This window comes from Panicum hallii, chromosome 9, assembly GCF_002211085.1.
Source record: "Panicum hallii strain FIL2 chromosome 9, PHallii_v3.1, whole genome shotgun sequence".
Taxonomy (NCBI): Eukaryota; Viridiplantae; Streptophyta; class Magnoliopsida; order Poales; family Poaceae; genus Panicum; species Panicum hallii.
The window spans coordinates 50260473-50280686 of NC_038050.1; the positions used below are offsets into that span (position 1 = coordinate 50260473).

Below are 20214 nucleotides of genomic sequence, written 5' to 3' on the forward strand. Positions count from 1 at the left end.
AGCCTTGCCTGTGGTTAAGGCCACCGTTGGAGTTCCGCATGGCGCAAGACTCTGATGATCCTCTTTTCGTAGCCAGTGTAGTAGTGTGGATTTTAGTTGTAATCCTCGCGATAGTGGCGCGTCACTGCCCATTACCGCGTAGAGCTGTACGGTGATGTACCATCTGATGTAATGAAAGTGTTATCAGCCTCCTGGGACTGATAAAGCAACACTTTTTAGTCTTCCCTGGTGGGGGATGCTTTAGGTGGTATCAGAGCCGTAGGCTGGCCGTAGGACGTAACCCTAGAAGCGAGACCCTGTTCCAGACCCTAGGATTTGTTCTGACTTAGATATTTTTCTGCACAAACACTCACCGTTGGTCTTTGCCCTATTCCAGATGGCTGATAATGGATGGGTTAGCGGAATCTGCCACGCAGAGCCCGGCCTCCCTAAGTTACTATTGCTCAGCCTGGAACGCGTTGGGGTTATGGAACCACCAGAGTATGCCTACCGAGAATACATCTCCGGAGGCACCCTTCGGTGCGATACGATGGTCTTTGTGGAGAGGAGCACCCGCTACCTTGATGTGGACCCTTGGTTCATCTCCACCTCTAGCTTCCGCTTCCCCGACACCTACCGAAAGGCCGCCCGTAAAGCCCTGCGACGGCTGCGTGTGCTCTACAGGCACCACCTTCAGCGGACTCCTATGGGATTTTTCCCACCCGCTGAGGGAAGAGGACGCACTTGGATTGCCCGAATGAGGGGGCTCGGACGAGAAGAAGAAGACCTGGAAGACACGGTTTCCCACCTATCCATCTACCTTACTGGATTGGATGCACTCTACTGCGAACAGGCGGCACAACTGAAGCAGCTAATCCATGGGATTGAAAAGATAACCCAGGAGCTGGAGGAACAACGGACAAGAGCCGCAAGCGCCGAGTATTCCTTAGCCGCCCTCCAAGCCCAGATGCAAGAATACGAGAACCGCAACGGGATAGGTGGATGGATAGAGGAAGAAGAAGAAGAAGAACCCATGGAAACCCATTGGGATAAGGGCACTCAGACCGAAAATGAGATGGATCGGTTCCTTCCAATAAAGAAGCGCCCTATCAGGACCGAGGAAGAATCCCCGTGATAGGATTAGCACTCCAAGCTAGAACCCGACCCTAATAACCCCGTGCCCATGAAAATTGTATCCCCGTATTAATAAATGTTATCCACTCCCTTTTGTATCTGTGCTAGACTGTTTACCCTGTTCATGTTTCAGATGGCTGAGGAAGGATGGACCCAGGGCGATTGCCAAGAAGCACCTGGTTTTCCTGGCCTCTTAATCAACACCCTGGAAGACCTTGGCGTTACAGAACGCCCAAGGTACTACAGCCGAGAGTACGAGCACCATGGTACCCTCCACTGCAGGGTGATCCTGGTCATCGCCAGGAGCAACCGCTACCCCGACATCCAGCCGTGGCGAGCGACCGCCACAGGGTTTAGACATCAAGACACCTACCACTTGGCCATCAGAAAAGCACTCCGTTATTTGTGCCGAATTTTTGAAAAACACCTCGCCCCCACGCCAGCGAAGTTCTTCCCGCCGGCCATCAGAACCCCAGTCTGGGAAGCGCGCATGAGAAACCTGGAACGACGTCGCCACGAAGAAGGCCCCCTGTACCGAGTGGCTACTTACCTAGCCGCCCTGGACCAACTCTTTGATGAGCAAGCCAACCTTCTAAGGGAGCAGACCCATCGAGCCGAGCAAGCGGAGCTCGCAGTGAGGTTACAGCAGATCCGAGCCGCCCACGCCGAAGCGAGAGCCGCAGCCGCGGTCAGTAGCGAAGCAGTCGCCCAAGAGAGCCTCAGGCAGGCCCGAGACCGGCGTATGCAAGATTGGACCCAAAGTGGGACACCAGTCCCGGCAATTGGGGAAGACCATGTTTTACTCGGGACACCCGTCATAGGGTGGGGATCACTCTTTGGGAGCACACAGGCCCCATCCGAGAACCCTGAAAGCTCTGCTGCCGCCGACGAAGGGGATGCTGCAACGCAACCCCTGACCGATGGGAACCCTGAGGACGGCGAGCGAGGACCTCTCACCCTTCCCGCCCCGGGAGAAGGCACACCGCGCAAGTAGAGTGACCGACACCGTCCCAGTGATACCCTTGCCCTTAAGACAAGACCTTGGCCGAGTAGCACGAGACCTAGTCGTACCCCCAAGTTGTATTCCCTTGCAGTAATAAAAGGGTTTGTGCTTATTATTTGTGATGATTGTGTGCTGGTTGATGTGTGCTGCTTGTCTATATGGGTACCGGCAGAAGGTAGATTCTGCCTTATATATACGAATTAAACAACTTAAACATCACATAATTGTAACCCCAATCTACCCAATCAACAGGTGACTCCCCGGAACGTCGCGAGGGCCTCCCGTAGCCGGAACCCCGCAACCGCTGGTGCCGGAGCACAGCCTGTTGAGCAAGAAGAACAGGAAGTCAGCCAAAACCGAGGAGGAAGTCAAGAAGAAGAGCAACTACCACCACCCCCACCCCTCAGAGACTTGGCTCAGATAATCCACAACCAGACCCTCATACTGGAGACACTGGCCAATGCCCTCATTAATCGGCAGCCACGGGGACAGAATATGAATGACAAGCTGACGGCCTTTCAAAGGACCAAGCCACCCACCTTTGCCGGATCCTGCAACCCGTTGGATGCTGACGACTGGTTGCGAGTGATTCAGAGGAAGCTCGAACCCGTTGTCCTGTGCACTAATTTCTATTATACCCCCTCCGTGGGTGTAATTGGACTTGCTGAGTACGTTTGTACTCACCCCATTCTACTTTTACAGTGGAAGACCCAGACTACGCCCCCGAAGACATCGAGTAGGGTTTCGTCCTGCACCCAGCCTTGCCTGTGGTTAAGGCCACCGTTGGAGTTCCGCATGGCGCAAGACTCTGATGATCCTCTTTTCGTAGCCAGTGTAGTAGTGTGGATTTTAGTTGTAATCCTCGCGATAGTGGCGCTTCACTGCCCATTACCGCGTAGAGCTGTACGGTGATGTACCATCTGATGTAATGAAAGTGTTATCAGCCTCCTGGGACTGATAAAGCAACACTTTTTAGTCTTACCTGGTGGGGGACGCTTCACAGAACCACCTGAATTATTCCGGCTCAAGTGCGCTAGTCATCGCTACTCAGCCGATACTAACTTAACGCACTTCAAACGGAACAACCCATTGGTCTGTCGGGTCTCCGCCTGATACAACCACGGTTCAACAGTATCGAAGTAGGTTTACCTCGCACGAAGGCGAGTTTACAATCACAGTACAGCTCATCAACTTTTAATTTACAGAAACGTAAATATTATTACAAACCCTGTTCAAATTTAATGTAAACTTATACAAGCAGTGTTTAACACGACAAGCTACACAGCTTGTCCAAGTTCACAGCGGAAGGAAAATAAACACGCGACTACGCACGTCGCGAAGGTTGACACCGTACTCAGCCCAAAGCTTGGTGTCACTCAGGAGGGTCACTGCCAGCCGGGGACGGATCCCACTCCACGGACCAGCCAAAAGGAACAGAAGTTGGCCATGCAAGGTTATCCGTGGGGTTCTCGAAGGTCATACCTGAAAGATTCACTAGTAAGACTAAGTATACTAATACTCAGCAAGGCTTACCCGGAATTAGATATACTTAGCCCGTAATTAGACTCATGAAGGCATTGAAAAGGTTCTGGGTTTAATTTTAGCTGAAAAGCAACAAAGAGTATGATCTACTTTCAAATTTTAGCTTTCAAATTCTACTTGATTGGCCAATCTAGGTAAACACCTACACTAGGCAAGCAAGGTAGAGATTATCATTCATCAAGATTATTCCATCAATAGTTACACTTCTTACTCTACGTGGCAGAAGAAATAAGCAATCTCAATCTCCGCGAGAAACGGACGATTCTGAATCGAATTTCCAAACCTTGCAAGGTAAACCTAACTCACACGCTTGGAACATCCAAAGATCGTTCCGAAGCAACCGTTTCCCTCATATTCCAGGTTATGGATCAGGGCCACAACAAGCGATTGCAGAACCGTACGCACACCAATTGTGCAAGACATACGTCTGTAGCGCGACTACATGATCGTACTCCTGTCTGCTATGCAGAACGCACTCCCACACGTCGGTGCGTGTGTACAACAGAAATTAAAATAATCAAGTGGTGGAGACATGTCCATTTGCCGGGCCATTCAGGTACTAGGCTTACCGCTTTACCATATTTCGCGGCATGTGACTAGTACTTTCAAACGCTTAGCCACCACTACCACACACTGCGACCTTATCAACTTTTATCAACACAGATGGGGTAATCTTTCCGAGTCATGATATTGCACATGACCCCGTCCATGATCCTTATAGTGACTGCAGAATGGTAAACATTCAACTCCTATATCGCCCGAGTGACAGAAAATCACCCGACTTCTACCGGTCCTATTAGTAGAGCATCTATTCGATAAGGACTCGGGCACAATACATAGGTTCTTAGGATTCATGCATCTAGAGTTCCATTTCAACTCCTAGACTTAATGCAAGATAGAATATATAAGTATAAAATTGTAGTAAATTGAAATATTGGGTTATGCACCGGGGCTTGCCTTCTTGAGTGGGGTTGGGGGCAGGAGTGTCAAAGACTTCCGAACTTTGGTTCGGAGCTTCAATTAGATTCTCGGTGACGTTTGTCGGGTCTTCAGAAAACCCTTAGTCTTGTTCCAGGACTAGTTCGTAGTCTCCGTCGTCGAGCATCGTCGATTCTACACCAATAAATTAATGACATAAACTCTTGTGACAAGGGGGTGGGGTTCCAAATCATCATTTATACTTAGATTATGTCATTCTAATGGAATTACTTTGAAGTAATTTAACTAGTTTGATTTTTTATTTTGGAAAATCATAAGGTTTCTGATTTTGAATTTTTGTGGATAAGTTTATTTTTTAATAAATAAGTTTATGGTGAATTTCTCATGATTTCCTGGAAACAGAAACTAAAACATTTGAATTTAAACTCAAACTTCAAGTTTAAATTCAAATTCTGAGTAAATAAAACTATAAATTCCTGGAAAATTTAATTATGAGCTAATTATCAGCAATTTAGGTTATGATAAAAAGATCTAACCATAAAAGTTTTAGGAACATGCCTAATTAAATTCAAACCATTTCAAATTTGAATTGCCTAAGTTTAGAAGAACTTAAACTACAAAACAGTACTAAGTTTGAAACTTTTACACAAGCTCACACATAACCTAAAGATGCTACATGCTAAGAATCACAAGAAAATAAGCTAGTATGCAGAAGTTATGCATAATATACCCTTTTATCTTAAGTTTAAAATAGATTCTAAAGTATTTAGTTTCAAACCAAACCTCATTAATAAAAGTTGTAGAGTTTGAATTCTAGTTTCCAACAAAACTAGTTTGGTAATTTTTGGAATCTTCTACACATTCCTATGAATTTTACAAGCTAGCTGTTTTGTACACATGAAATAACAAAAGAGTTCACAGTGAGGCCCTCGGGTTCCTGCACCTAAGCCCTCAGAACCGAAAGAGAAATCACAAATAGGTCCTTGACAGCCCACGACAGCGGCCGGTACGTCGGTCCGACTTGTTCTCGCCGGCGGCGAGGTCCTGGGTGGGGAGGGATAGGTGCCACACGACCTACAGGAGCTACTAAACACGATGGGGGGTGATGTGCTCGAGGAGCAGTTGCGGAGCACGGCCGGCGATGAGAGATGGCGGCGGCCGTGGCGGCGAGTCATCGTTCCCGGCGAGGGACCGGCGAACATGGAGGGACAAGGCACGCATGAGCACCGGGAGAAGGTGGGGATGCTATTCCCATGCTTAATTTGGTCGAAAACGGATCAGAGAGTGGTGATCGACGGCGGGGTGGACCTCGGGCTCTTACCGGTGGCGATGGCGGCCGGCGTTCTGCAGGCTGGGGCGACGGAGGGCGGTGTAGGAGGGGTGGGATCGCTTTAGGGGGATGATGTGGTGCTGATGATGCCTTTGGTCGGGGTGGAGGGGTCCTGTACCGGCGGGTCGATGGGAAGCCGAGTGGTGGCGGAGGAAAGGGGCTCGTCGGCGCTGTGGTCCGGCAGTTCTGGTGGAGGAATTTGGAATTGGTTCGCTCGGTGAGCTGCGGTGGGTCACAGCAGTGCTGTTGGTGTACTGGATTGGGGTTTAGGGCTGATGGTGGTGGCCGTCGACGATGACCAGGGACGGCGGCGGGGGTCGGGTGAAGGGGGTGATCGGAGCAGGAGATATCAAGTGAATTGTGCGTGTGCAAATGCGAGAGCAAGTGTGCTAGGAGCTTTAGGGGGTGCTCGGGATCCAGGAGAAGATAGAATCATGCAGAAGCAGGAGCTGGCTCTCCGGCGGCGCGCGTGGTGGCACGGCGAAGCTCGGATGGCGGCAGGGACAGCGTGTTGTGCGTGGAAGAGGGTAACGGGGAGGAGTAAAGCGGCGGTCAGCCATGGAGTGACGCGTGGAGTCGCCGGGAAGCAAGAGCTGGTGCTGAGTTGCTGCGACGGCGAGCAGCGGCGAGAGGCGAATCGGCGGATAGCCGGGCGGCGTGGCACGGCGGGGAGAAGACAGCGCGGCTCGGGGGGGCGGTGGCGTTGGGCTGGGGTGGCACGTGGCTTGGCCTAGAGCAGCGCACGGACGGCAGGGGCGGCGCACATGGCCGGGACAGCGGCGGCGGCGCGCGGCAGAGAAAACAGAGGAGAGGGGGAGAGAGGTAGACGAAGGAGGACCCAAATGCAATTTGCAGAAAATACAGGGACTCTACTGTAATGCTCAAGTAACTTTCAAACCAGAGCTCAAATGAAGATGGACCCAAAAGCAAAAGTGTATGGTTTTTCAAAATGTACAACTTTGTTTTAAGGTTCATCCACAGAAGAGCTAAGAATTTAGAGTTAATATAAAACTTAGCAAAGTTTCTAAACTTTATACAAATCCTATTTAAAAACTACACTACAAATACATCATATGTGTAGTTTCACCTATATTTGCGATTTAAACACAAGTTTTTGACTTTTGCCAAAACAACCTTTATGTATTTGAATTCCACTTCTCTTTCTCATCTATTTCACACTAAAGGACCTTTATTAACTTATAATTATATAAAATCATCCCTTTTTCTTAGCATTTAAATTTTTAAATATACTTTCACCACTTTTTGCACACGACATCATACTAAAATTGAGGGTGTGACAATACTAATTACCTAGGTGTCACATTAGTCTCCCCATAGATCAGAAATAAAATAGGAGGTGTGAGAGATGATGTAGATTTAAGATTTCTCCAACTCTTTTGCCATGTTGTTACAAGGTTTTGGTTGGCCATCTTTTATCATGTCTTTTAACTTCTCAATACTATGGGGGGACTATTTTTCATTAGTCCTATGATGCATTTGAGCCAAGGTTTAGCGAGATTTAGTGCTTAAAATCAATCCTTCTACAATGCTCTCTTATTGGTGGTATTTCTTTTTCATGTAACCTTCAACACTATTTGAAATCTATCATTCTTGCATAGTTGGTATTGATGTTCATCCACCATCTAATTATGTACATTGCTAACACATGCTATCAAATTTTGTGCAATCAGCTACTAGTGCCTTCTTCTAATATTTTAAATTTTGGAATCACAGAAAACATCATTATTATTTGGAAAGTTTTTGTAACTGCAATATTAGCGATAGAATTAAAAGGGTTCAAAGTTATATTTGGTTATTTTGTAACCGAACCGGTCCCTAATTAATGAACTAAAACATCCTTTAGCAAACTAAATACCCAAAAAATACCACACCTTTTCTAACACGTGCAATCAGATTTTAGGAAATTGACAGCTAGTGTTTCCTTCGGCATTTTGGTTTGGGCATGAGAGAAAAAAAACCACCATTGTTTGTTGGAAAAGTAATAATTATTACAATGCTGTACGAGTATATATCGCAGCATGATTAAAAAAAGATTCCAAGTTACATTTGGTTATCTGGATAACCAAACCTGTCCTTCAATAAAGAACTTGAACAAACTGGTCCTTAATTAAAGAACTAAAATAAAAAGCTCCCCGTGAGTAATCAAATTCTCGATGATCCACGAAATAATGCCGGGTGCTAGAGAAAACCATCATTCTTTGGAAAGTTGTTATCACTACAATATCATACAAATATATATCCCCCGATATATATAGAATTAATGGTTCCAAGTTACGTTTGCGAGAAGTAAGCGATGCCGTAGCACTCCACCAATAATCAGGCCGCGGAATTGAATAGTGTACCTTAAATAGCCGTGGCACTAGAACCCGGACGCGGATACATCCTCATCCATTGATTGGAGATACCTCATACGACGACCGACCTGCAAGCAAGCAAGAAACAGAGAGAGAAAAGCAGGGCCCAGCAGATTCTTCCATTCCATTCTAATTTCCATCTCTTCCGTCCAATTAACCCGCCGCTCTGAACTGACAGCACCCCACGTCACACCACCCAATCCCCTTTTCTCTCATCCTATTAGCAGCCGACGCCATCCAAAAACTATTTTTAATTAATTATAATCAATAATAGTCCAATAATTAATTAATTTTTCTCAAGGAGAGATGATAATAATTATAACAGTACCAGGAAAAATGACCACGTACAGCCAAGGAGCCCAAGCGGAGCCCTAATCTGTCACACCTTCAGCCCTTTCCTCTACTGCACTTCATTATCTTTCTCCATTTCCCTTTTAAAAACTAGAAATTATATTTTATGAGAAACCAATTTTTTATTTGGAGAACTGTCGACGTGTCAATGTGAAACGAGAGAAAAAAAGGAGAGCGGGGGAAGAAACAAAACAAACTGGAAATGAATTCCAACCTGGTGCGACCGCACCGAGATGCGGACACCCAGTCGCCCACGCCGCGCACGGGCGCCTCGCCCCAGCCTCCCGCCGTGCGTGACAGACAACTGGCTCCCACCGGCGCCTGGGCCCATGCGCCATATGGACGGCCCGTCGTGGGTGGAATTCGCCTGGGGCGCGTAGCGCGGGGACTGGAGCCGCGGCCTGGAGCGCTATAAATAGAACCCCCACCCCTGGCCTCCTCCCCTCACACCCACCCCTCCTCCTCGTCCCCCCCCCCTCTCTCTCACCAAGTCGTTCGTCACGCAGAGGACCCGGCCGCTCGCGAGAGGCGAGGCGAGCAATCGAAAGCCGGAAGGAAGCCACACCCCTCTTCCAAAACCAAACCGAAAAGGGCAAAAAAAAAAATATTGGAAGAGGAAAGAAAAAAAAGGAACCCAACACAAGCAGGCCCAGCGGCGCATCACAGGGGGGAGGCAACGAAGCAGGCAGGGGAGGGCAAACGGGGGAACCAACCCTAGTCAACAGCCGCCGCCGCCGCCGCCCTCGCCCGGCTGGATCTGGCCGCCGCCGCAGCTGACGCCCGACGATCGCCTGGTACGGAGATCCTACTCCTCCCATCGGGACCATACCCTAGGACTGCCGTGTCACGGAACGGGCGGATTGGAACGGAACGGAACCCTAGCAGCGGGGGGTGGGTGGCACGGTGTCGGTTTGTTAGAGCACGGGACTGATTTCCAATTTCATTTCTCTGGAACGGAACCGGTGGGGATGCGGAATTCGCGCTTTAATGGAAGGAGGAAACTTTTTTCCCCCTCGGGGCGATTGTGCCGAATCTGGAAGCGGAATGGGGATCAGGGCTCAGGCCGGGCTGTCGAATCTATCAACTGTTCGGGCGAGACCTGATTTATGGGGAGAATTTGGGCGAGATTTATTGATTTAAGGCGGGTCTATAAATACGGCGTCCTGGTAGATCGAGGAACCATAGTGTTAGTGGACCGTAGTGTTATGTAGCAGGGAGTAGAAGTAAGGCCCCCTTTCTGGAGTGAAATGTGCTGTTGAGATGGTCCATGTGCTGATGCTCTGCTGTTCAATTAACTTTACTGCTGTGATTAATTTGTTGCTAGGTTCTTCTAATGCTTAACATAGTGTTACCAGCTCAACGTTGTTTCTATTTCCATTACCTTTCAATTAATTCAGAGTGCGTGCGGATTGTCGTAGCTTGAGTCATCTTGTCATTTCTACATGCAGGGACACATTGTGTTCTGTCTTAATTAGATTCCAAGTTTGAGTAGCTCTGGATCATTGACTAATTTGTTTTGAGTTTGTGAACAGCGGTTGTCCTTTGGATTTGAATCTCTCTTTTGAAATGCTCCAGCAATTATGCTAGTTGTCATATGCTATTTTGTGAACAGGTTGTGTCATATGACAAGTAGGAAGTCCAATGGTCCATTGATGCTCTTCTCCTTGGGTGTCCTGTTTTTGTTAGTTACCTTCCCAATCGCGACATAGCTGAAATTGTGCAGGAATTGGACTGATTCTGGGTGCATTTGTTGAATGTGTATAGTAGACATCCTGTGTTTTAGCTTCAGTCATTATTTTTGTTTATATATGCGAGGTGCTACATGTTCTGATTTAGTTCTGATTAAGTCTGAGTGGCACCGAGTTATCAACACATTCCAATTGAGTCAGCAGAAGAGTATTATCTGTTATTTTTAGATAGAGGTGTACAGAGAACACTATTTAGCTAGCTTTCAATATGCTCTAGCTTTGAATGGTTGTTTATTTGGTCAAGTTTTACATAAAGGGATTGATTGTCATTCCAGATGCTGGAGTTCAGTTGGTTAGCTTTTAATTTGTAGCTATGTGTGTGTTTAGTCAAGTTTAAGAGATGTCATCATTTATTGTTAGCATAGATTTTGGTCACATGTAATGCAGTATCATTTGGACCGTACACATCAGTTGTGGATCTAAGCAAAGAGTTGATGTTTTTGCTCTTGTGTTAATACTGTAGGACTAGGGGTTGTTTTCCATTCTTTTTGTAATTCTCCCATGGCTTCTGTTTGTTTGGATTTTTTTTAGATGAACTTAAAAACCAGCTCAACCTGTAATCTATTTGTGTGCTGTTAATATTGGATAACTTATTAACTGCACAATAGTTATAGGTTAAAGCTCATCTGGCATCTCTTTTTTATATGAAAAGTGTGCTCCTTTCCTAAAACATAACATGTGTGCTTCTCACATTTGTAATTTCTATAGTGTGGCTTTGTGGTTTTCCTTTAAAGAAGTGACACAGTGTCTAGACTAGTTTACGCTTTTGCATAGCCATGTTAACATTTACATATATGCAATATGCACAATCTCTTTTTATGCCTGGCATGTCTATATACTTATTTACTTTATCTGTAAAAGGGTCTGCCTGGATGCTGAGATCCTGTGTCACTAGAATCCAAATTCTTGAGATGGGTAGGAAGTGGACAACAAGAGAAGGAAACGCTCTGGTTCAGAACATGAAAAGAATCCAGCGGAGAATGATATTCAGGTTGCACCACCTGATTGAAATTGTTCTTCCCTGCAGTATCAAGCAATGATGACTCTGCCGTATCTGTTCACTTCCTAGTTCATCTCTTGTTGGCTGGCCACCTCATTAGCGGATTGAAGCATCCAAGCAACCTTTGAAAATCCTATTCTTTTTGTATTACTGATATATTGTGCTTGTTTGTGTTGCAGATATTTTACTGGTTCAGCTAGCTGAAAGGTTCAAGCTATATGCATTTACACATGACATGGGTTCTCGTGGAAGGATGTTATTTGACCTTAACGAACTCCCAGCAGACGCTGATGAAGAAGCTGCTGGTGTCGTGCCACAAGAACCTGCTGCTGTCATACCACAAGAAGCTGCTGTTTCCGTGTCACAAGAAGCTGCTATTGTCGTGTCACAACCTCAGAAATCCCTTCCTGTTCCGACAATGCATGCCCCAACTCTGTTTCAGCCAGGGGAAGGATCACAGTCACAGGGGATACTGAATAATAATGCCTTTAAGCACGCATCCATTGGTTCCGGTTTTCAACCTTTTGTGAGGAACAGAGATTCAAATAACACAAAGGAGTCGAGGAAGGAGGAAGATAATATGAATTCCAGTATAGCATGTTCGTCCATGGTAGCTAATCACATCACTGATAATACTGCTCCAAAGACGGAGCCTCGCAATCAGGTGTCACAAGTAGTTGAAAGAGAAGAAGGAGAATGGTCTGATGCAGATGTTATTTCTGAAAATGCAGGGAGTAATGTTAGCAACAAAGATGAGTCGGTTGGAACTGCAAGTACTCATATGAAGAAAGAATCCCAAGACAGTGAGCCCCATCTCATTAAATCTGGTGATGTGACTAAAGATGATACTGCTGCTGAGTGTAGTGATGCTGAAATGGCTGATGCGTCTAAAGATCACGTTCTTCGTGGTACCACAGGATCAGAGAGCACGCAAAATTTGGAATGTAAAGGAAATCAACCTGGAGATGATTTAGATGCTTGCAACAGGTCAAAGGATGTTAAAGGAGTGGAAGCCAATTATGCATTGAAGTTTGCGAGCAACCCTGCAAAGAGACCCAAGTTAAATGAACACAAGGAGGCAATGCTAGGTAAAAAACGAGCCAGGCAAACTGTCTTCATCAATGTAGAAGATGCGAAACAAGCCGGTACAATGAAGACCTCGACACCAAGGAGGCAGTCATCCTTTCCAGCACCAATTGTCACACGTACTGTGAAGGAAGCTTCTCGTGCTGCTGGTGAAAAAGCCGCAGAAAAGCAAAATCAGCAAGCAATCAGGGAGAGGCAATCTGAAATGATGGGTTCAGAACGAAGCAATTCTGCAGATCCTAGTGACCAACATGCTGAATCTAATGGTGATGCTGAGATGGATCCTCAGGGCCGGTCAAAGAAAATGAATGCAGAAGAACCTTCCTCAGATGGATATCAACAGCCTGTCCAAAGACAAGCTTCATTGAAGCAATCCATGGACTTGAAGCAACCAAAGGGCCGACCATTCTCGTCTCAACGGACTGCTGCAACAGGACAAAATACTGCTGATCAGAAGCCAGCCAGCAAAAGGTCTATTATTTCCAAAAAGCAAACTTTTGCAAACAATATGCAATATCAGGACTCATCTGTTGAGCGATTAATAAGGGAGGTGACGAGCGACAAGTTCTGGCACAATCCAGGTTGCTTCTTTATTATCATGTTTCTTTTAGTTGTATATGATTTTTGTTGCCTTACATGGAAAATCTAGAGCTATGCTTTTGGTTACATTTTATTACGTCCTTGCATGATTTGGGGGAATTTATTTAGGTCCTGCCTTACAAATACTGCCCCTCTGTTTTAGTGTCTCCAATTAACACAAGTAGGAAAGTGACTTGACGCATGGAGATTATACCCTTGTTCATGTGTTTTAGAATATAAAAATGTGGTAGCTCTATGTACTCAATAAATAGTTCAAATTTGGTCGAAGTAGAGTCTCACATGTTTTATCTTCATGTTCTGATGTGGCTATTGGGATATCCAATGGTATCTTGGTCCATGAATTCCTCACTAGATTGCAAATGTTCTGTTCTATTGTTCTCAATTCTAGAAGTTCCAGAATCACTATTGTGTGTGTTTTGCTTCTGTGTACCTGTGTTGCCTTAATTTGGCATTTAACTTGAATCTCTTATCTGAACAGAGGAGGCAGAACTTGAGTGTGTTCCTGGAAGCTTTGAATCTGCTGAGGAGTACATTAGAGTTTTTGAGCCTTTGCTTTTTGAGGAATGCAGAGCTCAGCTTTATAGTTCGTATGAGGAGAGTCTTGAAGCTGTGGGAAGGGATGCACATGTAGCAGTACGAGTGAAAATCGTGGATAGACGTGAAAGAGGTATGTGTTTTTTCTGAACTTTTATAGAACATATTTAAATCTCCAATTGGTGCAATCACCCGATTGTTCTTTGGTTGGTGCATCCAGGATGGTATGATGTCATTGTTCTACCGATGCATGAATATAAATGGAATTTCAAAGAGGGTGATGTCGCTATTCTGTCATTCCCGCGGCCTGGTTCAGGTAGATCCACTGAATTCTTCCTTTACGCATCTTTTTTTCTCAGAAAATCTCCAGAATACTATGTGTATTTACCTATTCCTTTGTTATTTCTAGCTGCTCAATCAGGTCGGTCTAGTAGGAGGGCTGTTGGTTCAAATGAAGATGCTGAATCAGAATGTGGACGACTTGTTGGTACTGTTAGGCGCCATATGCCTATTGATACACGTGATCCAATTGGAGCTATTATCCATTTTTATGTTGGAGATTCATTTGATTCTAACAGGTACCACTTTTTTTGGAATGTGATTGCTCTTGTTTCTGTCATACTGTTCAAGTTGCATTTTCACAACCACATTTATTATGTCCTCTACATTCCTAAAGCATCTAAACCTGCATTTGTTTTAATTTTGTTTCTCTTCGGAAGGACCTCACAGCTGGTTTGGTTTTCTGTTATTTCTCATGTTTGTGTCGCTGAGGTTGTTTTGTGAGCTATATTTCTAAATCCACTTAAAGTGTTTTGGGTGCTTATACATTGAATCGACCATAAGGCATAGTCTGTAAGATTGATTTCACTGTAGCTCGGGTTATGATTGGAGTTTTGTGCTAAACTTATTTTTGGTTAACTGTCATAAGATATGCATGTTTAGACCTATCTATAGAACACACTAGAAGACGTGTATGTTTACTTCTTAGAAACTGTAGTTTCATGTCGGTGATACAAAGTATAACGATCTCTCCTGTTTAAAAGGTTTGTCCTGTGTATTTTCATGTTCTTGGCACTCAAAATTGCAGTAAAATTGTTGCCTAACACAGAACCCTCTAGTCTGCATTTTGCTGCACTTCTCCATTCTAGTTTATTTGAGAACAAGAAGTGCACATCATATTTATATACGGGCGGTCAGGGCCATACAGCAGCAGGTGTGAAGTGGGCCCCTGCACAGGCCATCCACATTTTCTTGTTTATTTAGTTTTATTAAAAGATGGTTGAAATGATAATAAGCAAGCTCTTCAACATTTCTAGATTGCTGCTGCCCTTGATGACTTTCGGGGCTTTCTCTCATCATGTTCTCTTTGCCACACAAGTAATGCTAGTCATGTATAGAGTTAGAACACTTGTACTGAATGTCATGACATATGTTTTGCTTCTGTGCTTACTGATTCCCTAGATGCAAGCATTGAAGACAGAGCCAAGCATTAGTCAGAAAAAAAGAGAAAGGACATGATATACTTAATATTCTAGTCTCAATTGTCAACTTGTGTCCAGGATAACGAAGTTTCATAAGACACTTTTAATAGGGCAAGGACAACTAGAATAGGAGTATAATTTGTGATTTAAATGGTGATCTGCAGTAGATGTGAAATGCTTGTACTGTATGAAAGTTCAAATTTCTTCTTTTTTAACTGACAATCCATTGTTAACTGCAAATAGGATACTACATGGCCTCACTTAACCCTAGAAGCCTATTGGATGACTCAAGTTAAACGATTATGAACCAATAAGTTCGGTATCGCCGTGTGGGTAGTGCCGCTGCAATTAATTCTAGCAGCCTGTTGGATAAATTGAGCTAACATAACCCCCTTATCTTGCACCCGCTTGATTGTTAACTGTGAGACTGCAACTTCAGATTGTTTTGCTATTGTAGTTTCATTTAGGAGCAGTACTTTCATATAGGAGCAATATTGATAACTTGTTCTCCATCACTTGCATATTTGTTGACTGGTCTTGTTCTTTTGTGTCGTATCCATTGCAGTGAGTCTAATGTCCTGAGAAAACTCCAACCTCGGAGTACTTGGTATCTAACTGGACTAGGTTCTCTTGCAACAACACAAAGGGAATATGTTGCTTTGCATGCGTTCCGCCGTCTGAACGTGCAGGTGATGCAATATTACATGTAATCCTTATCTTGCTTTCATGCTGACTAAGTAAATCCATCGATTTTGACAAAATATTTTCCATCAGATGCAAAATGCAATACTTCAACCGAGTCCAGAGCATTTCCCGAAGTATGAAGAGCAGCCACCTGCCATGCCAGACTGCTTCACTCCAAATTTTGCTGATCACCTCCACCGTAGTTTCAATGGGCCTCAACTGTCGGCGATTCACTGGGCTGCAACGCATACAGCTGCAGGCACAAGCAATGGTGTCGTGAAGAAACAAGAACCCTGGCCTTTCACATTGGTACAAGGTCCTCCTGGGACAGGGAAAACTCATACTGTGTGGGGGATGCTAAATGTTATCCATCTTGTTCAGTATCAACATTACTACGCTGCTTTGCTGAAGAAACTTGCTCCTGAAAGTTACAAACAAGTTAGTGGTAGTACTAGTACCAGCTCGGAGGCTGTTGCTGCAGGGTCAATTGATGAACTTTTGCAGAGCATGGATCAGAACCTATTTCGCACTCTTCCCAAGCTTTGCCCTAAGCCTCGGATGCTTGTTTGTGCCCCATCAAATGCTGCTACAGATGAGCTGCTTTCTCGTGTTCTTGACCGCGGTTTTATAGATGGTGAGATGAAGGTCTACCGCCCTGATGTTGCTCGTGTTGGAGTTGATTCACAGTCTCGTGCTGCCCAAGCTGTTTCAGTTGAAAGGAGGACGGATCAGCTTTTAATGAAGGGCCGTGATGAAGTAATTGGGTGGCTACATCAGCTAAAAGGCCGTGAGCAGCAGCTGTCACAAGAGATTGCTTATCTTCAAAGGGAACTCAATATGGTTGCAGCAGCTGGTAGGTCCCAGGGTTCAGTAGGGGTAGATCCTGATGTTCTTGCTCAAAGGGACCGCAACCGTGATATTCTACTTCAGAAACTTGCTGCGTCAGTTGAAAGTAGGGATAAAGTACTGGTGGAGATGTCAAGGCTGCTGATATTAGAAAGCAGGTTCCGTGTTGGAAGCAACTTCAATATGGAAGATGCTAGGGCTAGTCTGGAAGCCAGTTTTGCCAATGAAGCTGAGATTGTTTTTACAACAGTATCAAGCAGTGGGCGTAAGTTATTTTCTCGCCTAACTCATGGCTTTGATATGGTTGTTATTGATGAGGCTGCTCAGGCTAGTGAAGTAGGAGTCCTTCCTCCATTGGCACTTGGTGCAGCTAGATGTGTCCTGGTTGGTGACCCACAGCAACTTCCTGCTACTGTTATTAGCAAAGCAGCTGGAACGTTGCTTTACAGTAGGAGTCTTTTCGAGAGGTTTCAGCAGGCTGGTTGTCCTACCATTTTGCTGTCAGTGCAATACAGGATGCATCCCCAGATCCGTGAATTTCCATCAAGATACTTTTATCAAGGTCGCCTTACAGATAGTGAGAGTGTTGTCAAATTACCTGATGAAGCCTATTACAGAGATGCACTTATGGCACCTTATATCTTTTACGACATGTCACATGGCCGCGAGTCTCATAGGGGTGGGTCATCTTCGTACCAGAATATCCATGAAGCACAATTTGCATTGCGTTTATATGAGCATCTTCAGAAGTTCCTGAAAGCAAATGGTGGCAAGAAAGTATCTGTTGGTATAATCACACCATATAAGTTGCAGTTGAAATGCCTTCAGCGGGAATTCAGGGAGGTTATGAATACCGAGGAAGGGAAGGATATCTACATAAATACAGTCGATGCTTTTCAAGGCCAGGAGCGTGATGTCATTATTATGTCATGTGTCCGTGCTTCAAACCATGGTGTGGGTTTTGTTGCTGATATACGCCGTATGAATGTAGCTCTAACGCGAGCTAGGAGAGCTCTGTGGGTACGTCTCCGCCTTTCCGCTTTAATATGCATCAAGAGAATGTTCTACTGTTGTTGTACAATAATTCTTTTTAATGCATACCATGTTACTAATAGTCTTTGTTGCCTTCCAGGTTGTTGGTAATGCCAATGCTCTCATGCAGTCTGAGGACTGGGCGGCTCTGATAGCGGATGCGAAGGACAGGAAATGTTTCATGGACCTGGATAGCATTCCAAAGGACTTCCTACCCATGAAGGCTCCTTCTAACACCCCAGGCAGGAATTCTTCCAACAACATACGTAACATGAGGACTGGTGGTCCAAGACCAAGACATTTGGACATGTTTCCAGAACCCAGGGCTGGCATGAACAACAGGCCTGATGAAGATGAGCGTCCCAATTCTGTTCCAAGAAATGGCAGTTACAGGAATTTGGATGATTTTGGGCGACCTGGTGACCGCCCCAGGGATAATATGCAGTTTGGAGTTCCCAGGAGACCAAATTCATCTAATGGTAGGAGAGAAGTGTAAGGAGAATGCATTACTATCTATGGCTTTGGAACAACATGGAACAATGATGAACAGCTCCGGGACAAAGTCCTGATGCAGCAAGATGCCGATGCCTGTTCAGGAGATCTCTTGCTTGTGCATTAGATTCCTTGCACCCTATGGTGGGGTTATCGCAAGCAAGCATTGCTATCAGCAGATGACAAGCGGATCCACCATGAAATGTGGCTTCCAGTCAATGGGTCAAGATGCTGTCATGCTGGATGGTTGAAGGCTCATGATGTCAGGTTGTGATAAAGAATGGCTGCTGTAGCCCTCAGTGTTCTGGAGCTATGCAGGAACTTCTTTCTTAGAACTAGGCTGTCAGCTGGAGTGATTATGTCTTGACATTGCAATCCTTGCTTTAGCCGGGTCCATCTTCTTTCCGTAGATATATACATGCATGGGCATTGTCCATTTTGAAAAATGCCAGGAGAAAGCTCACTGGCTCTAGAGCAGGGTAGGTTTCAAGCATTGTTGCCTGATTGCTTCTGCGATCGTTGCATGCTTGATATGTCTGGTAGGATCAGTATGCTAACATAGGCAGGGCTTCTGTACCATATGACATAAGCTCTTTCTGTATACAGGGTCGGGATCTAGAGAAAAAAAAAAGTTCATTATTTGATTCAGCTCATGTAGTCACCTGTAGTTCCTTGTTCCAAATATGGTTGGTTTAAAGTTCTGTGCATATTGTCGAAAAATGTTCCCATGTTTCATGTTTGCAGTAGTGATTTACCAGATTTTTCATTGTCAATGTCATGTTTCTTGTGCTTATATGTTGATCTGTGGTTTAGTTTATGCCATTTGCAGTGATATGAATATGATACTGCCCTGCTGATGTTTATGCCAGTCATGTATTATAGTTGAGCAATCAATGTTTCTGCAAGTTGTATGCTTCCTACTGGTGTACTTTTTGTGATATTCGGAGTTGACAGAAATATTGGAAATTAGTGACCTAGTTATTCTAGTTCCACATATTTCTGGGAATGGGATGCATATAATTAACGGAGGTGTTGGTGTTTCAGGCTTACATGCACCTTGAAATCTGAAGTGTTGCTTTGATCATCTCTACATTGATGCTGGTGATTTTCTGGATGTATGATGCTGGTGATTTTCTGGATATCTCGCTCCACCAGATGGTGCACATACTGTATCTGATTTATCTAGTGGTTTCTGGATGTTTTTGTGAGTTGACAGACTTGGTTTTGAATTTGCTCGTGTGTACTTGCTGTGATAAGTATCATGTTGATGCTGACAGCAGTATTGGCTGTTAGAGTTGTTATTTTCAATAGTATTTTTGGGATATCTTTTGTCAGTAAAATTTAATGCGGCGATGGTTTTTTCAGGCTTACAGGTCTGTTGAAGTCCTGAAATTTGAAGGGTGCTCTTCATCGTTTGCTTGTATGCTGGTATCCCAGGTAGTAGCATTTGCTTGCTTCTTTTGTTTGATTTTCCCCCTTTGGTATTTTGTCCTGGGCTAATTTTTGATTGGTTCTTGTCATCTTGTGCTGTGCTTGATCTGTATGCGCAGGGCTCGTGATGGGTGGAGTTTTGCCAGCTCTTATGAGTTGTGACCTCTAGTGTGACACCTGAGTGCCCGCATGATAGATGGTATGGCCAAGTTATTTATTGACGGAGCACTTCTGTGGATATACGAATTCTTTTGGAGATTTGAAATCGAACATGATGTGGGTTACGGCTGGTTACCAGTTCCGACTGCCTATCTGATTTGTTAGAACAGGCAAGTTGTGAATTTCAGGCCTGATTGGTTCGCTTCCAAAAGTGCCATGCCAAAATGTGGAGACAAATTGGCAATGTTTAACTAGTCCATATTTTGGCTGTTTGTGCCACACCCCCTCTTATGGTATTTGTATTTTGGCATCAAACTAATAGATGGTTAAAATTTTGACTGTCACATTTTGGTACTCAACCAATTGCTGTTCTTGCTTGCGTTTTGGCAAATAAAGTTGGCATGCCCATATTTGAATTTTGGAGCCCAACCAATCAGCTCTTTGTACTGGAGGCAAATATTGTTATCC

At 44.8% G+C, this 20214-nt stretch overlaps 1 protein-coding gene across 8 annotated transcripts; it reads left to right on the forward strand.

The window, feature by feature from the left end:
- The first annotated feature begins 9113 nt into the window (after positions 1–9113).
- LOC112875689 (probable helicase DDB_G0274399) lies at positions 9114–20105 on the forward strand. Of its 8 annotated transcripts, none has more exons than XR_003225205.1 (10): positions 11637–13068; positions 13566–13754; positions 13842–13937; positions 14031–14199; positions 15668–15791; positions 15877–17652; positions 17765–18635; positions 19201–19360; positions 19522–19593; positions 19707–20105. XR_003225205.1 is itself a non-coding variant. In XM_025939627.1 (9 exons), the coding sequence occupies exons 3-9, from the start codon at positions 11637–11639 to the stop codon at positions 18158–18160; spliced, it is 4182 nt and encodes a 1393-aa protein (XP_025795412.1). In that variant the 5' UTR covers positions 9114–9447; positions 11263–11392; positions 11581–11636; the 3' UTR covers positions 18161–19021. The 8 variants fall into 8 exon arrangements, 2 of the variants coding, with proteins under 2 accessions (XP_025795412.1, XP_025795410.1); XR_003225206.1 differs by having other exon boundaries at positions 19201–19314; XR_003225207.1 differs by having other exon boundaries at positions 19201–19282.
- Positions 20106–20214: the final 109 nt, after the last annotated feature.